A 21,539-nucleotide genomic window follows, 5' to 3' on the forward strand; every position below is an offset into this window, starting at 1 on the left:
ATTCCATTTTCAAGTTGAGGAAGGATCCTTAAGGACAGGTTCCCATCAGCCACTGGAGAAGGCAGAGGCAAAAGTAAGAACTGACCATTGGAGAGTAATTTACCAAAGGGATTTGCCCCTCTTACCAGATCTTCTTGGGAAGCCTCATTCCCGGAAGCAGCCTCACTTCTACTTACTCAAACCTGTTCTTGCTTGGGGTCAAGGAGAAGTAGGCGCCAGTTCACAGGGAAGAAGAGAAAGACACCCATTTGTCTCTCCCCAGTCTCACATTTTACTAAAGATCCTGTTCTCAGGGAGCGATTTATGTAAGTTACTCTTTACTTTCCCCAACAGAGAAAAATAACTGTTCTTTAAACAGTACTACCATGGAGTGGAGTTATTTGCGGCATTGCTAATTATATCTTAAATCTTTCCTAGAAAAGACTGTGTCTTCACCATTGACCCATCAACCGCCCGAGACCTCGATGATGCCCTCTCCTGCAAGCCACTTGCTGATGGTAGGATGGAAATTTCTATTCCTTTCTGGGTTGCAGGCAGTCTGCATACCTGTTGGTCTGCCTGGCTGCCTTGTGCTCCCTAGGGAGCATCACGTTCGAGGTTCCATTTGCTTTGCGCCAGAACTGGCCATAGGCCTCTGAGCCAACATGGTTGTATGGTCTTAAGGTTATGTTCCTGTGGTGACTTTGGTGAGGCTGAGAATGAGAAATGTCCTCTCACCTGGACTCTTCTTGGACCTCAGAAAAGGCAGCAGTGAGGGCAGAGGAACCATTAGGTTATTAAGTATGAAATGTCCGATTTCCTTACATACTAAGTTTGACAGTCAATATCTCTGACATTTCACTTTGACACATCTTGTTCTATATTTATTGTAAAGGTACATCATCGGCTGGGCGTGGTGGCTCACGCCTGTAATCCTAGCACTCTGGGAGGCTGAGGCGGGAGGATCGGTCTAGGTCAGGAGTTCAAGACCAGCTTGAGCAAGAGTGAGACCCCATCTCTACTAAAAATAGAAAGAAATTAGCCAGACAACTAAAAACATATACAAAAAATTAGCCGGGCATGGTGGCGCATGCCTGTAGTCCCAGCTACTCAGGAGGCTGAGGCAGGAGGATTGCTTGAGCCCAGGAGTTTGAGGTTGCTGTGAGCTAGGCTGACGCCATGGCACTCTAGCCCGGGCAACAGAGTGAGAGTCTGTCTCAAAAAAAAGGTACATCATCAGTCTTGCAAGCCCACATTTTGGCTTGTGATTATCTTTCAAATCGTTTTTTAGAGCAATTTTTGTGAAAGCAAATGGATGTGTAAAAAATGCATGTTATTTTTGAATATTAGTTTCGTCAAGGAATCAGTGCAGCACAAACAGCTTGAAATATCAACGAAGTGTTTGAGAAGGATGTGGCTAATGAGCGCACAGTATGTGGAAGGTTTGAAAAGTTCTGTTCTGGTGATTGTAATCTTGAGAAAATGGGGACCTGAGACCAAGGTGGATAATGATGAGCTGAAAGCTATAGTATTAATATAAGGAAATCCATCTCAGCCTACACATGAATTGGCAGCAAGGTTTGACATTACTATTCCAACAATATTTGATCATTTGAAGCAAATCAGCAAGGTAAAGAAGCTGGATAGATGGGTTCTACGTGAATTAAATGAGCATCAGCAGAGAAATTGTCTCAAAGCTTGCCTTTCTTTGCTGTCACAACATACAGGCAAACCATTTCTACACCATAATGTTACCTGTGATGAAAAATGGATTCTCTTAGAGAATCGCAAGCATTCAGCACAATGGTTGGATGACGATGAAGTGCTGAAACACAGTCTAAAACCAAATACTCATCAAAAAAAGCTAATGGTGTCTGTTTGGTGGTCCGGCGTTGGTATTATCCACTACAGCTTCATGAAACCTGGTCATTCAATTACAGTGGATGTCTGCTGCAGCCAGATGGATGAAATGATGAGGATGCTTGTGATTAAGCAGCCAAAATTGGTCGATAGAGACAGGCCAATCTTCTTGCAAGACAGTGTTGGACCACATGTCCCACAAACAACGCTGCTCAAACTATGGAAGCTGGATTTGGAAATTCTGTGTCTTCCATGGTATTCACCAGACCTTGTACCAACTGACTACCACTTCTTCCAGGCTTTGGACCACTTCTTGCAAGGAAAAATATTCAATTCTCACCAAGCTGTGGAAAATACCGTTCACAGTTTCATCGCCACTCACTCTCCAGGCTTCTTCGCTGCTGGCATAAACAAGCTACCGTTAAGATGATAAAACCATGTCTATAGCTTATGTGCATACTTTGATTAATTGTACTGATCCTTGCTTGAGATATAATAAACTACACTTTTGATTTGAAATTGGACATTTCGTATTTAATGACTTACAATTCCAGGCCTTCACCCTTTAGTTAGTTCTAGTTTGGGTATAAGGTATTATAGAAAGAAAATCCCTAAGGGCTCTGCTTAGAGGAGACATAGGATTCTTTATCTGAATTTGACACCAGATCAGGTAATTGAAGGGGTACTCATCAAAGGCATGCCCCGCAGTGGATAGCAGGAACACCTTACCTGAGAAACACCTCTACAGGCCTGAGCTAAAGAAGCCTGGGCTACTCCCAGTGGATATCTTTATCTGTCTAGCAAATTGCAATAGGCAGATGGATGGGGGCTCTTTAAACATCCTTTTGTGGGATGTTGCTAAGCATGAAAAAGTGGCTTAGAGGCCAGTGGTCTTTGGAAATTATAGTAGGAAGAAGGGAAAGTAGCAGTTGACACTCTAAGGAAAAGTGTTAGGATGTGGGAAGAGTAAGCCTTGCCAACCTCCTTCCTGAGGCCCCTAGACATGCTGCTTATGGTATTCAGCCACTTCTCGCCCCTCTCTAGGGTGGTATCTGGGGAACTGCTTTGGCTTTGGTCATTCTCAGAGATGGCCTAGGTACTTACATGGCCTTTGATGGTGTACCCATCATAGGTATCCACCCTTGCAGTTTCAGTCTGACACCTGGTCTTTTAAAACAATGCAAAGATGTTCACATGTCCCACTGACATAAAACTCCATTGGTTCAGTGGGTAATCTCTTCTCTACTATAGTAGGCAGTGAAGCTTAGTAGATAGAAGGCTGAGCGACAGAAGACATTGCCTAAAAGTATTTTTATTTTCTTTTATTGGGAGCCTTCCTTGAAACTATGGGCAAGATTGTTCATTATTTTCAACTAAAGAAAATTGAAAGGAAGATAAAGCATAAAGAGAGAAAAGGTCTCATGAAAATTTTAGAGAAATTCCATATTTTTTAAATACAAAATTGAAGCAGCCTATTTAAAAAAATAGGTTGGTTTCGTTTCTGGCTTGGTTTCTGACTTTCTGAGCAATCTCTGCTGAGGCTCGGGCTTACCTGTTCTCTGTATAGACTCCACTTCCCTGAGCCCTTGTGTAAAAAGTACCCCCAGGCTGAAAGGCAGGTGACTGTGGGCCTCACTTCTCATATTTCCCTTCCCTCCAGGTTCACAGCTCTGCCGTTAGGCATCTAATACTTTGAAACAGTTGCTTCATTTATTTTGCTCAGTTTTATAGTTGTTAATGGCAGAAGGATAAGTCTAGTACTTGTTCCTCTGCCTCAGCTAGCCTGTCACCCTTCAGGGACGCTAGGGAGAAGACACAAGTGCACTCACTCACTCTGAACACTGGGGTTCAGGGTACAAGTGTGCCAGCAGAGGTTTCATAAAGGAAATGGTTAAAGATATGACAGGAAAGATAGACTGGGGACAAATTTTTCAACCAAGTATTATTCTTTATTTGTTAGACAATGGAAAGCCAAGTAGATATTGTTCAGCAGGAGAATATTCAAAATGAGGAAAATAATGTAGCAGTGCAAGGTGAAGGAAAAGGAGAGTAAGGAGAGGCAGGGAAACGAGTCAGAGAAACATTGCAATAGTTTCGGGATAAGGACCTGGACTGGAGGTGGTGGCTTGTCAGTGGGGGTCGGGTGGGAAGGACAATATGAGAAAGGGCTAGTGACAAAAGAATCTATGGAAATGGATGTTAGGGTTGAGGGAGAGGAGTCCAAGATGGTGTCAGGGTTTCAACTTGGATGGCAGGAGATGGAACCCACAAGTTAGAAATGGGGAAGTCAGGATGCTAAGCTGGCTTAGGAGAAAGTATCCCCACATGCTGTTGTCTGTCTAATGATATGTATTTATGTAAGTTGCTGTACGTCCTTTTTAGAAGAACGTAAGTTAAATAGATGCAGTTAAATATATAAGTTAAACAGATGCAGTTCATATAACTATATGCAAAGACATCCCTGAAGAAGAATAAGCAGTGCACTAAAATGCAAACAGTGATTTTATTAGGTTGATGGGATCATAAGTGATTTTTCTCTTTTCTCTAGTTTCCACATTTTTATAATGTAATAATAGTTTTAAAATGAAAACAACTTTGTAATAAAGGAAAGTTATGGGGTGCCAGAAATCGCAGGCTGCCTAGTAGCCCGCTGCAGCAGGTGATCAGACACCTTCCCTCTGCTTGATTTTTCTTGCATTCCAGAGGAGCAGCTTGGCAGAACAGCAGAAAAAGGACATGGAAAAGGACTCAGGGAAGACTCTGAAAAGGCCTGAGTTGGTCAGTCAAGCGTTTTTATGGTGGCACTTCTACAGTTGGCCTTTGTGACGGCAGTTTCTGCCAGGGCCATTTATCCACGGAGATGAAAAGGGAAAGTCAATTCCAGTTTGGGTTGGGGTGAGGTTGGCTAAGTTCAGGTTCAGTTAGTTACCAATTCATGTCAACTCTAGCTTAGAAGAAAAATGTTTAATGTTTCAAAAAGCAAATAATGTTTTGGGGGCAGATATATATCATCTATAGCCGTTTCTATTTAAAGAAAATATTAATATAAAACTTAAACTTCCCTTTGGTCCTATTGAAATCATCTGAGTGACTATTCTATGACAATTAAAATATACAAACAGATATAACATATCTAGTCCTCACTTTCCCTTTTTGTAGCGTTCAGATGCACTCCCAGGACTTGTTACCAGTATCTCCTATCAGGTGAGAGGCTCAGATGATCATACAAAACACAGTGAACACTCATTCACCGGTAGATCATAATTGAGTTGAAGGCTGAGGTCTGGGGGGGGGGGGGTTTGCCACTTATCCTTGTGGAATCTCAGCTTTGGAAGGGATTCTACCAGTCTTCTAACCTGGTAATTCTCCACCTTTTAAAGCCTACTAACACTCTTAAGGAGAACATTCCCATGATCATTACCCAGCAACGTGGAGTTTTCTACCTTTGCTCCAGAGAGTATTTAATTATGCAACTGAGTAAGAGCGGCATTATAATGATAACCCAGAATCTAAAGACAGTAAATCACACACTTCGGTGTTTTATTATTGTAACAGATCACTTGCAGCACACCTCACAGTTGACCTCACCACTCAAGTGTGGGAATGCCACAGTTGTCAGATCACCCTCTGTTTTTTGAATTACCTCTACAACATCCACTTATTGACTATCCAGATTGCATTTGAACTTTCTACCTTAAAGGCAAACATTCTGCCTTAAGATTGCATGACTGTTAGGAAATCCTTCCCTAATATGATCTGAAATACTGCCATCTTCCTATAATTTTCCTCCCATTAGTCCCATTTATGCCCCTCTGAGCCCTATAGAATAAATCTAGTGGCTCATGTGACAACCCCTCAGATACTAGATATTATGTATCTTCTGAGTCACAACTTTGCAGCTAAGAATCTTAAATATTCTTCTGTGTTCTGTGGCTTATGAGGTGTGAGTCCATTTCCCATGTCATAGAGTCACTTCTGCCTTTACGAGGTCTGGGATACATGGCTGCCTATATCCAGACTTTGCCTTCCTGACTGTGAGGGCCTGTGGCTCTCTCCTACCCAGTTCCTCCTTACCTGGCAGAATTGGGTCCAGAGTAATAGCTACCCATTCTGTTCTGTTAAGCAAGCTTTATTGCTTTGCCCTAGTCTCTGAGAGAGGAAATTGTCAGCCAGACAAGTTAGGACCTTTATGCAGCTTTCAGTTGATTCTGGCTCCCAACATCCTACAGGTTCGCTTCTCCACCATCTTTTTTCTCTAATTCTTTACTCTCTAATGTACACTCTGCCACTGAACATGGCAATGTTATCCTAGCTAGGCCTTAGAAATGAATGAAGGGGAATGGGAAATGACTACTAATGGGTTTGGGTTTCTTTTTGGGGTGATGAAAATGTTCTGGAATTAGATAGTTAATAATTTTGTGAATATACCAAAAACCATTGGAGGAAGATGAGTGAATGAATAAATGAATGAATGAGAACAAATAAACAAATCTACTCATCCTTGAGGCTTTCTGGAAATTGGAATTTACAGAAATTCCACAATTTAGCAGAGGTCTTGATGAATGTTTGGCCTGGACACCCATGGTCACATCTCTTGGGTCTGTCTCTCCTTGCCACTTTCATCTCTAAACCAAGAAATTGCAGCCCTCTGCTCTACCATCTGCTCACATTTCCCATCCCCAGAGGATGCCATCTGACTCAAAGAAAGAAGGGTCTGTGTTCTACTGTCTGCATATAAGAAAATGCTTGCATAAGTGCACATCCATCCAGCCTAAGGGACCTCAGAAATGCAAATTATGTACTTTACTCAAGGAGGCACAGTCGTCTTTCCTGGTTTGCTTCCGTGTCCTGCCTGGTTGCATGGCTTCTCTTCTCTGAGAAGGGTGGAGCAGGCAGCTCTGTCCGTTGGAGCCCATAGCAGTGACAGAATAGGAACAGGAGTCTAGGAGCAGTGCCTGTAAGGATTTCATGGAATTCCTAAAATCTGTTACTTCCTCAAATGGTTATGTTGTCACCTGCTTAGAGTTTCTTTCTTGATTGATCGTCTTTGGAGGCAGTGAAGAAGTAGGAGCTAGAGAGATTATGTCCCCCTTTGTGCCAGGCTTAGGCTAGAGAACCTGAGGGATGCTTTGCGCTGGTAGTAGTTTTAAAGACCAAAGGGCTGAGATGAAGTCTTTAGACCTGCTACTGGGAAGAAACAGAGGACATGAGATTCCAGGAGCTTTTGATTGAAAAGATTCCTAGCTAGAGAGATTATGTCCCCCTTTGTGCCAGGCTTAGGCTAGAGAACCTGAGGGATGCTTTGCGCTGGTAGTAGTTTTAAAGACCAAAGGGCTGAGATGAAGTCTTTAGACCTGCTACTGGGAAGGAACAGAGGACATGAGATTCCAGGAGCTTTTGATTGAAAAGATTCCTGCGTATCATCTGCCAAGCCAAAGCCTCCTCCTGGGCTCTGTTCTTAACCTCTGGGAAGACCTTAGCCCCCAAGCCCTTTACATTTCACTTTGCTCTGCTTCCTCCTCTCCCTGTAAAAATGTAAGTCTTCCCAATCCTGCAGAGGCTTCCTTCAGACCTGCCACAGCTCAGGAACATCCACTTTCATCCATCAGGACACCTTGAAAGAGTAGTACCTGCTGTTGCTGCCTTCTCACTTTCCATTTATTCTTTATTCCTTTTGCAGCATGGCTTCAGGAAGTCCACTGAAACAGTTTGTCCCTAACCTCAGTTCACCAAACACTGTACAGCGTTCATCTCTTTTGTCTACTCTTCCTCCTTGAAGTTCTTACTTCTCTGGGCTCAAAGGGCCCTACTTGCTCTTGGTTCTAAATTTTTGGCAGCTTTTCCCAGGTTTCCTATTTGACTCATCTTGCACTGTCCAGTTCTTTGGGCTTCTGTGCTCTTTGTCTAATGCTGTATAGCCTTTGCACTTGCTGTTCCCTATGCCTGGAGCTCCCTTTCCCTGGAAAGCCACGTGGCTGATCTCTCACTTCTATTAATGTTCAATTGGTTGCTTTCTCTAAGGCTTTTTCTCGCCATTCTGCCTATAATTCCACCCACCTACCTCCTTCATTTCTCCTCATATTTTGGTGCTATTGTTGTCATACATTTACTTCTTCATAAGTTAAAAATATTACAATATTATATTTGTTAATAAGATATCTGGAAAATCCTCATATATTTGGGAATTTATCAGTACTTTTTAAAATAACTTATGAATCAAAGAGGAAATCATAAGAGAGACTGGAAAATAGTTTGTCTTGAATGATAATGAAAATATATCAAAATTTGTGAGATGCAGCTAAAGTAGTACTTGGAGGAAAAATTATAGCTTTCAGGGCTCATATTAGAAATGGAGGCCAGGCGTAGTGGCTCACGCCTGTAATCCTAGCACTCTGGGAGGCCAAGGCGGGCATAATCACTCAAGGTCAGGAGTTTGAAACCAGCCTGGGCAAGGATGAGACCCCGTCCCTACTAAAAATAGAAAGAAATTAATTGGCCATCTAAAAATATATATAGAAAAAGTTAGCTGGGCATGGTGGCACATGCTTGTAGTCCCAGCTGCTGGGGAGGCTGAGGCAGGAGGCTCATGTGAGCCCAGGAGTTTGTGAGTGCTGTGAGCTAGGCTGATGCCACCACACTCCAGCCTGGGCAACGGAGTGAGACTCTGTCTCAAAAAAAAAAAAAAAAAAAAAAATGAAGAAAGTTGTAGAAATCAAGCTCAGACTTCCAAGTTCTCATTCCATATATAAGAAACTTGTGAGTTACCACTCCATCCTAACAATAAGCAAAAAGCTGAACAGACTAAAAAATCAACACCTCTCTTGGATCTGTAATAGAAGAAAGGACACAGTACAAACTGCTGTCCCCACAATTGGAGAGACAAGTAGATAGATAAAGGTAGTCACAGCTTACCAAAGCAGAGATTCATGAGCAGAAACTACGTTGGAACCAAGTGCCAGAACAGAAAACCTCAGTTGTAATTGACAAATTGCTGGATGTTCAGTGTGGAAGAGTCCGAGAGTTAAAAACTGCAGGGATACCCAGTCATAGAGAGCCCCCACACTTGTGTGAGTTTTATCCCCAAGAACATGATGACATTTCATAGTAAATATTGGCAATAAATTCTCCCTTCTTATGCTTCTGGCAAGAAGAGGAGAAAAGCAACCATTTTGAAATATGCCAGAGCACTCTATTCCTCTGAACAAGGCCTGTCCACAGAAGAAACTGGTTAACCAGAGCTCAACCTGCTAGGGTATTATCAGAGCCCAACTGACCTTTGGAAGGGGAAGTACCCAACTCCAGTCCCCTCTAGCAGTCCATGTGGGAGAAGGGAACTACTCAACTCTAGCCCACTTTAGCCATCTTGCCCCACCTAGGAGGTAGGGAGGTGGGTTGGAGAAAGAAACTAAAAAGATTAGAGAAATGTACAGTCCAGAGGCATAGGCTCACTAAAAGTCTAAGACCTAATCATAAGGCTATAGAACACTTCCCCACCCCCCACACCTTACCACCATATACCCTTATTTACAGCAGTTCCTTTTACCTGATAATCATGTTCGACTATCAAGAAAAAAATTACAAGACATACTGAATGGCAAAAAAACAATTTGAAGACCTAGAGCAAGCATCAGAACCAGATATGGCAGGGATGTTGGGATTATTAGACTAGGAGTTTAAAATAACTATGCTTAATATGGTAAGGGCTCTAATGGATAAAGTAGATAGCATGCAAGAGCAGATGGGCAGTGTAATCAGAAATTTGGAAATCCTAAGAAAGAACAAAAAAGAAATGTGAGAGATCAAAAACACTGTAACAGAAATGAAAAATGCATTAAAATAGGCTCATTAGTAGACTGGACATGGCTGAAGATAGAATCTCTGAGCATGAAGTTATGTCAGTAGAAACTTCTAGAACTGAAAAATCTCTGAGCATGAAGTTATATCAATAGAAACTTCTAGAACTGAAAAATGAAGAGAACAAAGACTAAGAAAAACCAAAATATCCAAGGACTATAGGACTACAAAAGATGTAACATACATCAGCCCCTCTGCCCCCCATTCTCTTAGCCTGTGGGTTATGCTTCCCCCTGTTTCATCCACTTCAATGAGCTGGATCCTAAAATGCTGTGTTTCAAGAGGATGCCCTTCCTAAAAATTGAAGACTATAATGTGAGAGGCAACTCAGACTTAACTAGGAAAGTTTAATATGTTAGCCATTGGAAACATATGTCATAAGTAACTTAAAAATAAGATGGACATGCACCATTTAATTTAACACAAAACTATGTTTAAAATCTGTACTATGCATTTTAAAGGGGAACCTTGATCACTCTAAAGTAGATTTTGGAAAGGAGAAATTCTACTTTAGGACAATTTTCTGCTTGGATACATTTCTGGGTTTTGTCTCTGACATCCTCATGATGCCCAGCTTCAAATTCTATTCCTCCTACATTCCTCTTCCATGTGAAGTAATTTCTAATCCCCATTTTGAAACACTGATTTTTTTCCTCTTGCAGTCTGTTATGTCAGAGGGCATTCTGACCTCAGACAAATCACAGGCAACCCACGTACTTGATCTTGGACAAACCTGTTTTCATAGTAGGGCCCTTGATAATGAATCTGGGAAAAGAAATGGAAAATTCTGTAGATTTGTCAGTTCATAAGGAAGTGTAAGTCTTCCTCATTCATCTGGGACATTGGTGAGTGAACAATTTTAACTGTCCTTGTTGTATGGTCATTTTTTACTGAATTGTACCTTGACTCAAAAAATCCAAGTAACTGAATAGTCATACAAGGGCTCTGGCATGGAAGTGGGCTTCTGGGATACTTGCCAATGAGTTCCTGTTTTGAGGACACAGGATCTAAGTGGAAAGATTAAGTGGAGAGACAGCTCCACCCCTCTAAGTCTTATTCCTATGTTCCATTCAAATCTCGCTAGCCTGATTTCTGTGGGGTCTGGACTTCGGAAATTCTCTTTTTTCATGGATGTCTCAGTGCACCTTGTTAAACCAAATTTGGACTGTTGCATGTTCATCTGCTTCCAGCTCTGCTGATTGGTTCCAGTTTCCTTGCTCATTAAAGCCAAGATAATCTGGCACCCACTAGTCAGGCATCCTCAAGTATCTGGCACCAAGGTAAACCTGGAAACCAGTTAAGCAGTCTCATTGATCCAACACACTCTTTGCATGATGAGAGGCAGTTGTGGTATACCAGAAAGAGCACTGAAATAAGAGCAGGAGAACTGGGTTCTTGTCTCCTCTTTGCCTTTACTGCATCATGGAAATCTAAGCATGTCTGTCATTCTCTGAAATTCTCTTTCCTCAGCTATAAAATGGTGGTTTGGACTAGACAACTTCTCAAGTGTCTTCCAATTCCAAATTATAGGAAGAACTAAAAGACATAAGCTCCATTTATGCCTATTGTTGCAAAAACACAACCCAGCTTTAAAGATATGAGCAGTAGCTACCTAAAATTGCTATATTTTTTATGCTTTTCTACAAAAGTAGATAGTATGACAACAAAATGAGATGGGGCACAGCCCATATTTCCAAGGAAAGAATTAACCTCTTCTTACCTCAACACTGCCTGATCTATAAAATGAGAATAATAATATCTAACTCAGACTTACTGGGAAGATTAAATGAGATAATCGCTGGCACTTAGAACTGTGCCAAACAAAAAGTAAGTGCTCAGTGAAAGTTATTATTATATTAATATAAAGTTGGAAAGGCTAAAGTTAACATGGAATTATAGTAAGGATTATGCTGAAATAATAAAAGTTCAGTCGTTGTTCAAAAGTCAAGATGAGAACAGAATAGAGAACCCCATATACAGAAACAACCTCAGGCAAGGCAGGGTGGCTCACACCTGTAATCCTAGCACTCTGGGAGGCCAAGGTGGGAGGATCACTTGAGGTCAGGATTTTGAGACCAGCCTGCAAGAGCGAAACCCCGTCTCTATTAAAAATAGATAATTTAGCCAGGTGTCGTGTGCCTATAGTCCCAGCTACTCTGGGGGCTGAGGCAAGAGGATAGCTTGGACCCAGGAGTTGGAGGTTGCAGTGAGTTAAGATTACGCCATAACACTCTACCGAGGGCATCAGAACAAGACTCTGTCTCAAAAAAATAGAATAAGATTTTTTTTTTTAATGTGAAGGGCTATACAAAAAGTAGAAACAACTCAATGTCTATCAGCTAATGAATGGATAAGTAAATGTGGTATATCCATATAATGGACTATTATACATCCATGAAAGAAGTGAAGTACTGATACATGCTACACATGGATGAACCTTGAAAAGAAGCTAGGCAAAAGAAGACAATCACAAAAGACCGTGTTGTGTGAGTTCATTTATATCAGATGTCTGGAATAGGCACATCTATAGAGGGGAAAGAGAGGTTAGTGGTTGCCTGGGGCTAGAAAGTTTGGGGGAAAATAGAGAATGAATGAAAACAGATATAGGGTTTCTTTTGGGGGTGATGAAAATGTTCTAAAATTGATTGTGGTTGTGGTTGCACAACTCTGCCCATTTACTAAAACCATTAAACTTTAAAGTGAGTGAATTTTATGATATGTGAATTAAATCTCAATAAAGCTGTTAGGAAACAAAAAGCCATGGGATACTGATAAGTGTAATAATGATTAAAATACCTCAAAACCTTGATATTGGAATCAGACAATGTTCTAATCCTGGCTCTGCTATTTACTGGCTGTGCGACATTGGGCAAATCATTCCACTTTTCTGAGTCTGAATGTCATCTCTAAAATGCAAATAATAATAGTACCTACTGAATAGAACTTTTGTAAAGATTATTCATTTAATCAAGAAATACTTGAGTCTTTTATATGCTAGGTATGATAAATGACTGTTGTTATCATTATCAAGGAGGTATTGCATCTGAAGCGTCTAACTCCATTTTAATGAGGGAGGTTACAAGTAAATTTGAGATTATGGCATGAGGATAGGACATCTTTCCTCTACTGTACCACATCTGCATCTGTTGCTAAATATAAAATTTATTTTTGTATTATGATCTTAATTTATTAATATTGAATTCTAAGAAAAGTATACAAAATACATTTATAGAGGATTTTCATCCAGAAATATTACAACCATAAAGGATTGATGATTAAAGGGTTCACATTCAGTTACCTAGAAAATTTGGCAATTCAGAATACTTTATAGGAAAACTCAGTTTATAAAAAACTAGAAAGTTGAGTTATAAATGTAATTCGCATATGGATAGTTCAAAAATAGAAAGTGACCAGTAGTTATAAAATGTATGGCAAGGTTTTTATTTCAACAGATATTTATTACTCCCATAAAGGAGTCACTTTTAGTCATGTTGAATATCATATTGTATTCTGCTTATTTGTCTTAAAATCTGTGTTCTGCAACATAAATATATAATTCTTTAAAAAATGTTAAATTGGGAATTATTGTGGCCTATAGGAATTGAGAAAGAAGCAAGTATGGGTTTGTCACATACCTGATCCTAAAAAGCAAGTCTGTATAAAGTGGTGGCTTTGGAGCCAGACCTTGATGCAAGGTGTCTGACCTTCCTGGGCCTCAGTTTCTTCATCTGCAGAAAGAGATGTCTCGGCATTGGAAGATTAAATGAATTAATATAACAAAATGCTTTAAAAAGTAAGCAATCAATATACTATTATTGTGGGGCAACCATATGGCAGATTCATATCATGAACATGCATATTTATAGGTATACTTGTTGCTCTTATGAAGTCTTGGGAAATCAGAAAACAGTTTCTCCTTCATGCAAAGAAATTAATAAATGAAACTAAGTACTTGGATCCAAAAGAACTAATTTGGCATGATGACAAATAATAACCCCGAAAAGTATCCCCAAAATGAGAGAAAAGCCATTAAGGGCTTTTGTTACCAGAATATAGAGTAATGAGTTTTTTGCCTCTCAGAATTCAAGATGAATATGAAAGTTGTTTTATTTATTTATTTTTCTTTTTTTTAATTTTTTTTTTATTTTAGTGTATGAAAGTTGTTTTAATTCCAGGTTAAAGGAAGGCTGGGATTGGATTAAGCAGTGGGCAATAACGGTTAACATTTAATAAATAGGGATTTTTTTTATTTTTTATTTTTCTATATACATATTAGTTGGCCAATTAATTTCTTTCTATTTATATTAGAGACGGGGTCTCACTCTTGCTCAGGCTGGTTTCGAACTCCTGACCTCGAGCAATCTGCCCGCCTCAGCCTCCCAGAGTGCTAGGATTACAGGCGTGAGCCACCGCACCTGGTCATGAATAGGGATTTAAATACACATAGATGTTTATATTTCCTTAAAACTTATTGAAAATTATACATCTCTTTTATATTTGGCTGTTAGAGACTAGTAATTATGTCTTGTTAATAGAGAGGCTTTTTAAAAATAGAAAAATCCTCAAATGAGTGTGAAAATATTCTAAAATTCTGTTTTAAACCTAGATCTGTGGGAAACCATTCTGCTGGGATTACACACAAGCATTCCCTGCACAGCCACAGGCATGAGAAAGAGTAGGTTCCACATGCTAGCCGTACACACCGAAACCCAAGAAAAGGATGACAACAAATGCCACAGCCTGCTACACACTGTAGTCACATTTCTGGCATGAAAGTAGTTATTGCCTGTTCAGAAGGGGCATGCCCAGTTCCTGCTACTTCATTTACTGAGTTCACCTTTATAGAACTTGCTTGCAAAGTACTTTAGTCGCCATAATCCAATGGGAGAACTGTCTAATGAGCTGGCACAGCTCTTGCTGCCTCCTGCCCAGGCTGGCCAGTGGGGCTGTTTCTTGGTGTGTGCTGGGAAACTAGCAGGTATGGAGGGGGCTGAGTGAACACAGCATTTTGTTGTTATGTTTTATTTAAAGAATCCAAGACTGTTAACTAAGTAACACATTTTTGATAGAAAAATTAGAATTTACATATAAGCAAAAAGAAAAATGCAAAATCCTACCACTCAAAGAAAACTGTCGTTACCATTTTAATATATTTCTCCACATACATTTTTAAGCCAGGTTTGCATTTTTTATTTTATGCTTTTTATCCTTCTTGCACTGTCCAGCCTTTGGAAACTGAAAGCATTATAAATGTGTATTATATAGAAAGGAACAATTCCCTACCTCCAACCTCCAGAGCTCATCACTGGGGCCGTTTTTATTCTACTCTTTTCGAATAGTAACCTTCTCTTTCTGTCTCTGTTGGCTTGTCATTCTTTTAAAACTCGTAGCTAGTTTTGCTTAACTGAATTTCTCTTTTTTTAAAGTTTTTCTTTCCTTGGCTTCAGCTCTGCTTTTTTTTAAATTTTTGGATGGAGAATTTTGAACATCCACAAAAGTAGAAAGAATAGTATAATGAAACCCCTTGTTCCCAGCCTCTATAACCCTCAAACCGTGGCCAATCCTATGCCACTCCCACCCCATCCCTTATTATTTTGACCTGTGAACTTTGTAACTACTTTCAGGGGTCCTTTGCAGCCCCTTGGACTTCACTGTCCTTTGGCATTGAGGAAGGACCAAATGCCTACCCTCCTGCTCCCAGAGCTGCTCTCAAGCCTGTGCTCAGCACTCCATCCCAGGCTTGACTGGGTGACCTGGGCTTTCCCCACTCACTTCTGAAGCGCCTAGAAATTCCCAGACATTGAGTGTGCCAGCCTCACGAATTCAGCTCCTCATTCTCTTTCCTGTTAATGAAGGAGGCCATTGCTCAAGTCATTTGGAAAGGGAAAAGTGGAATTTACTACCTGGGTGTTCCTCTTCCATGCTGTTCTTATAAATTTAGACTTAGATTCCTAAGAATTAGATTGAACATGACAAAAATTGCTGTGTAGGCAGTTTAGTCGAGTACTTGCAGATTGATAGAGCCTTTTGTAATAATGAACGAAAAGGTTCTTTAAGCTGCTTAGTTCCAGAAGGTGAGCTCACCAGTAAAGGAGTTTTTAACTAAAGGGCCTTATTAACCCTTTGCTGGAGGGCAAAGATTAAATAAAGAAAAAGAAAAAGAAAATCTGCAGACCCTTCAAATCCTGGCCTTCAGGGGGACCTAAGAAGTCATCCTGTAGAATCCCATCCTCATAATAAGTTCTTTGCATTGCATTCAGATTTACTTGTCCTGGAATTTTTTTTTTAATTTTGACTCCTTTTAAGTTTATGAAATATGCTCTAACCATCACCATGTCATGGCCATGGAGTACTGCCATGACTTGCTATACTGGCTTGGCGTTCAGCTTTTGTGTGAGATTATGTAACAAAATACCACACAGAATTAGGAGACATCGAAGTTTGAATTGTCCCTCTTACATAGCAACCCAATCAGTGTTTCCACCAAAATCAGGGAATTTGCTTACCCCAACTAAAAGGTGAAGTTTTTCATGTGGCTACAAGGTGATCCAAGCCCAACAGTTTTTCAGCTGTTCAGTCTGTCTCTATAATTTGATGGGACCAAACTAAGGCCAGGGCTCAAACCCTGGCTGGATGAGCTGCTCTGAGTGAGACCTGTCACTTACTGCTGGCACCATTTGAGTGGCAGATGGCATCTCAGTCCTCTTGATTGGATTACCCTTTCTGAGCTTCCAGAACACTATTTTCGATTTCCCTTAAGGTTCATGTTTTTGGGAAAACTGGCCACAAGATCAAGAGGATTGACCAACGCAAAAGCATCATGTTCCTGTCATAGGCTGGATGGAAACCAATTTGAGGGACAGGAGATCTAACATCTGTTGTACATGTCAGGGTGTCTAGCAGGTTGTGCTGCTTTTGTCATCTACCTTTGTTTACCAAACATTATTCCACTAAATGATTAATTCGTTTGCCTATCAGTGCTATTCCTAAGAGATTGTGGTCTTCTTCAGGCTCTTTGTTTTCAGTTCAGTGTGAACATAGACTGCATTAATAAAACCATGGTATGCAGAATGAGGGAGGTGACAAAATGAAGGCTTACTTTTTTATTCATTCAGTGAACTTCAGGCACTGACTGTGCACAGGCCCTTTCCCTGCACTTCATGCTGATTGTAGAGAGTAGGGAGGTATCTCATGATCTGCATGCAGTAAATGGTACCCGGGTGGTGGAGGGGAGCAATGAGAAGCTGTAGGAAATGCAAAGGCCAGGAGTAGGGGGAGTGTCGAGCTTGATTTACGTCGTCACGACAGGCCTGCCAGAGGGAGTGGGCTTTAGGTGGTGGTCTGAAGGACTGGCAGGAGTTGCCAGGAAGAGGATCGGGGGAAGGGCATCCCGCACAGGGGAACAGTGTGGAGCCCCTGAGGTCTGTGCAGCCCTAGGAGTTCCACCACAGTGACTTGGGGGTGCAACTGGTATTAAGGGGTAAGAGCCGGGAGGGTCATACTGCCCAGGGCAGACCCACATCATGGACAGTTTGGTTGGTATCTCCTCATCATGAAGTAGTGACAGGATAATCTGCAGAGGGAGGAGGGGAAGAGATAAAACAAGGGGACTAGAGCAGTGGGCCAGAGCCTGGCCAGTGAGGCCTTGGAAACTAGGTCTGGGCTGCATGCTCAGGGGCCCTGGAGGTTTCCACACTGGGGTCACAGGGAGATTTGTGTTTTGGAAACAGCACTATCTTCAGTGTGGAAAATGGGTTTGACATGGCAGGAAGAGCAATAAGGAGGTTGTTATATTTTTTTTAAAAGAAGTCATGGAAGTGGGTATATCTGCCAACCCCATTAGACCAAGAGCTCCTTAAAAGGAGGGATCACCACTTATGGATGCCCGGCATTGGCATAAACTAAAGGCTCCGTTTCCATGTACTATACATGTAAGGAAGTGCTTTCTCACAACCAGAGCTCTTCAGAAGAAAGCAAGTGTCTTCAAGAAGATGCAAGCACCCCACCCTTGAGGATATATCAGGGGCCACCTGGCAGGGACACTGCTGGGAAGTGACTGTACTGCTGGGAGGCTGGCTTCAAAGAGATGGTTTCTAGGGCCCCAGCTTAGGTTCTATTAGTGTTTTAATGGGATGAAACAGTTTTGATGTCTTCTGAAGTCCATTCAAAAGAGTATTTGTGTTCATCTAAGTTTGTGGGCCCTATGCAAAGTGAACTACACCTTGGAAATCCTTCCTCTTTCTGCTCAGACTGCTCTTCAAAACTCACAGGACTCACTTTAGCCCCAGTAGATGAAAGTTTAATTTTTTTTAATTTAAAAGAATGCTTATATATGAAAGACAGTATCTTTTAAAACAACAAATTTGTTCTAAACATTTTGGCAGCATATGCTATGTAAACTGTTGGATTTATATTTTCTCTTTCATAGAATAAAAATTTCAGTGCCACTACCTCAAGAGTTCTGCAAGTTCACATTATGTAAATATATGTAATAAAATATTTACTTAGGGTTGCCATAAAAAAGGTCCAAACCAGAGAATAAGAGTGCTTCTCTTTGCTGGTTTTAGAGGCTCTGCTGGGAATTCTGAGTGAAATTTAAGCCTCTCCAATATGTTTTGATTGGCTTCCTTCATGTTTTATCTCCTGTAATGAACTCTTTGTCAGTTTGTCAATTTTGACTAAGGACAGAAAGTTCATGTGTAGTAACAACACAGAGATTGAATTTTAAATTATGGTTTATAGCGTGATGTCATAATCCTCTCTTTTTTCCTTTAGTCAATATTTACCTGTTAGGCCAATATATTATAATGCTGACTTCAAAAGAAGACACTTTATTTTACCTTCTCCAAGTATTGGTTTAAGATACTTGAAATATCAAAACTGGAAGTTGAGCCGTCTGAGACTCTTGGCTGAATTCACTTAAAATTGAGTTCCTCGATCGCAGGGCAGGTTTCACTTCTCCCAGTGACCCAGCGGCACAGCTGCGTGCCTGTCAGAATGAGGCAGCTAGACTTGGAGTCATACTGGTTTCTCTCAGCTTTCCAAACAGCCCTCTCCTCTGTGGGAAACAGATCTGTTGTGTTACTCCATAGCAGCCGGGATCTCTTAGGTGTTCCCTAATATATTAATATTACAGCATTGGGGAGAAAAACCCAAAGAATACCCTGTAGGAGGGTGGTCTCTGAGTGTCAGACCAGATGAAGAATAAGGAATCTTAAATTCTTTTCCTGCTTGAATCCCTTATTTTAAGCACCCCATGTTGAAACATTTAAAAACTGAGGGAAGAATTATCCCCCCAGGAAGAAAGAATAGGAGGATAATAAATAGCTATAAAATTTGTAGATAAAATGTGTGATGCCTTAGGCTGATCACCCAGGTAACCAAGGGAGCAAATGGTAGCGTGTTAATAAGCTCTTCTGAGTCAACTTGGGTATCAGTCAAGACTCTTCAGTGAGTCATGGTGGAAAGGGACTAGTCCACAGGTAGACTAGTTTCAGGTTCAGCTGGATCCTAGAGTTCAAATGAGGTAATCATGACTCTTCCTTTCTTTCTTAGACCTATTATTTTGTATATTGGCATGGTTATATGGCAAAGATGTTTCCTGGCAGCTCCCAGCTTATGTGGTCAACAGGCAGGGCCTGTTGAAAGATAGCTCCACCAGGAAGGGGAAAGGTAAAAAAAAAAAAAAAATGTAGGTGTTTTACCAGAGGGAAAAGGCAAACAAGCCAGTTGTTGATTTGTTCACTCAACAAGTATTTATTGAGTACCTACTATGTGCCAAGCACTCTTCTAGGTACTAGGCATACAACAGTAACCATTACACAAAAGGCCCCAACTTTCAGGAGCTTACACTATAGGGAGAGAGGCAAACAGTGAACACATAAGCCAATAAAATATGCTGTGGCACCTGGCAGGCGATGAGAGCTCTGAAGAAAGACCGTGGTAAGCATCATCAGATAGACAGTAGGTGCTTTAACTGCACAGGTGGAGGAAACAGAGGGCAGTAGAGTCTCTTCTTGTTTGGGAATTCTCTTTCAATAGGTAGATACTATTGAGATTATCCCAAACATTGGAAAAAGCATGAGCCAAAAGCATGAGCCAAGCAAGCATCTGAGTGGGGTGAGGAATGGAAAGGTTTCCCAAGCCAGCTGCACACAATGCATGTGAAGGATGGGCCTGAAGGCCAATGAGGTTGCTGGGGGTGCACTTATATAAGGACATAAATAACAGGCCAAGGAGTGACATCACCAGGATCCATGTTTAGAAAGATCACAGCAGCAGCATGGGAGGCTGGGGAAGAGGATACCGCAGCACAGCGGCAGCCAGGGTGGGCTAAATAAGGGCTTGTGGCCTGTAGGGATGGACAGGTGGAGTTTTCAGAGCGGCATCTGCAAGATTTGGGGATGGGGTTTAACACTTCTTCCTGGTGACCTGAAAGGATTTATTCGTCATAACTCACTTCTTCCTGGTGACCTGAAAGGATTTGTTTGTCATAAACTCACTTCTTCCTGGTGACCTGAAAGGATTTGTTTGTCATCCAGAATGAGCCATGTCTTCTCCAAGTCTACAGATCCAAAGATAAAGGAGCCTTTAGAAATGGGAGACATCTTGTGAAAGTGTTTAATATTGTCTATTATTTTTATCATGATAAAAATCCCACCATCTTGTGGTACACAGTGAGGAAGTGGCAGCAGTGCAGGCAAGGGGTTAGGTGGAGAGCCTGGCAGGACTGGCGGTGGCGGCCTATACTGCAAGGCTGTGGCCTCTGGGAGTGACATGCATTCTTGGAAAGGATTCCTAGGAGGGATTCCTTGCCCCCCCAAACTAGGCTGATGAATGTTCTTCTTGTGCATTTACAGGCAACTTTGAAGTGGGAGTTCACATCGCTGACGTGAGCTACTTTATTCCCGAGGGATCTGATCTGGACAGAGTGGCTGCTGAGAGAGCCACAAGTGTCTACTTGGTTCAGAAGGTAAAGATCTATCTCTAGTTTGTCTCTTCTTCCTTTATTATTATTATTATTATTTTGGTTGTCCTTTTCTCGAAAAAGAAAATCATAAGGTACACTAGTTTTGTCTGAATATCTTTTCTTATATCTTATCTCCTAATAAGGTCTTTCAAGGGCAGTGGTTCCCTGGAAAAGTGCTTGCCCTCTGTTGCATGTTTTCCTGAAGAGATGTCAGGGGAAGACACAGGTATTCATCTCAGGCTTCGTCTCAGAGTGGCCCTGCCACCTAAGTAACTCCAGCAAGCAGACAGCTTCAGAAAGAAATGAGGGAAAATACCTGTTTTCAAACTATTGCTCTAAACCAGGACTCAGCAAACACATTCCCACAGACCCCAGACCCTCTGTCTTCGTGCGTTGATGCACCCCAACCATACCTGGCCGCACGTGTGACATGTGGAGGATGGATTTACAGGCATGCCTCTGCCAGGTCTAATAAACCATAATGCCATTTGGCCTTCGAATGCCCCAAGCGTCTGCTAGTAATGAAAGCATAGAATCTCTCCTGAACAGATAGGTTGTCACACAGGTAAATCATCATTCATTTCTGTAGCCCAACCTTATACAGATCTTCCAGCATTCCCCTACCTCACACATGGTCCTCGACCACTTAAAACGCCATAGTCTTCATGCCAGCCTCAAGAAGGGCGTGTTCTAGAATCCCCTGGGCTCCAATTCTAGCAAAGTGCCTACATGATACCCACAAAGGTATTGGCAGTTCAGGAAAAAAAGTTCTCCAGGACATCCCAAAAGTTCTTAGGATTTCTGATATTAAGTGTTTCATTCGTGTTTCCAACCTGTGTATCCTGATAACTAACCTCTCAAAAGGGAAGAGATTCTG

General features: G+C 41.3%; 1 protein-coding gene across 2 annotated transcripts in view; it reads left to right on the forward strand.

The window, feature by feature from the left end:
• The window catches only part of DIS3L2 (DIS3 like 3'-5' exoribonuclease 2), a 328,686-nt gene that overhangs the window by 211,546 nt on the left and 95,601 nt on the right, over positions 1-21,539 (forward strand). For both annotated transcript variants that reach the window (XM_012791622.3, XM_012791623.2), the window contains exons 10-11: positions 418-497; positions 20,553-20,665. In XM_012791622.3, coding sequence (XP_012647076.2) covers positions 418-497; positions 20,553-20,665 — 193 coding nt within the window. The remainder of the gene's footprint in view (positions 1-417; positions 498-20,552; positions 20,666-21,539) is intronic.

This window comes from Microcebus murinus, chromosome 8 (assembly GCF_040939455.1).
Source record: "Microcebus murinus isolate Inina chromosome 8, M.murinus_Inina_mat1.0, whole genome shotgun sequence".
NCBI lineage: Eukaryota > Metazoa > Chordata > Mammalia > Primates > Cheirogaleidae > Microcebus > Microcebus murinus.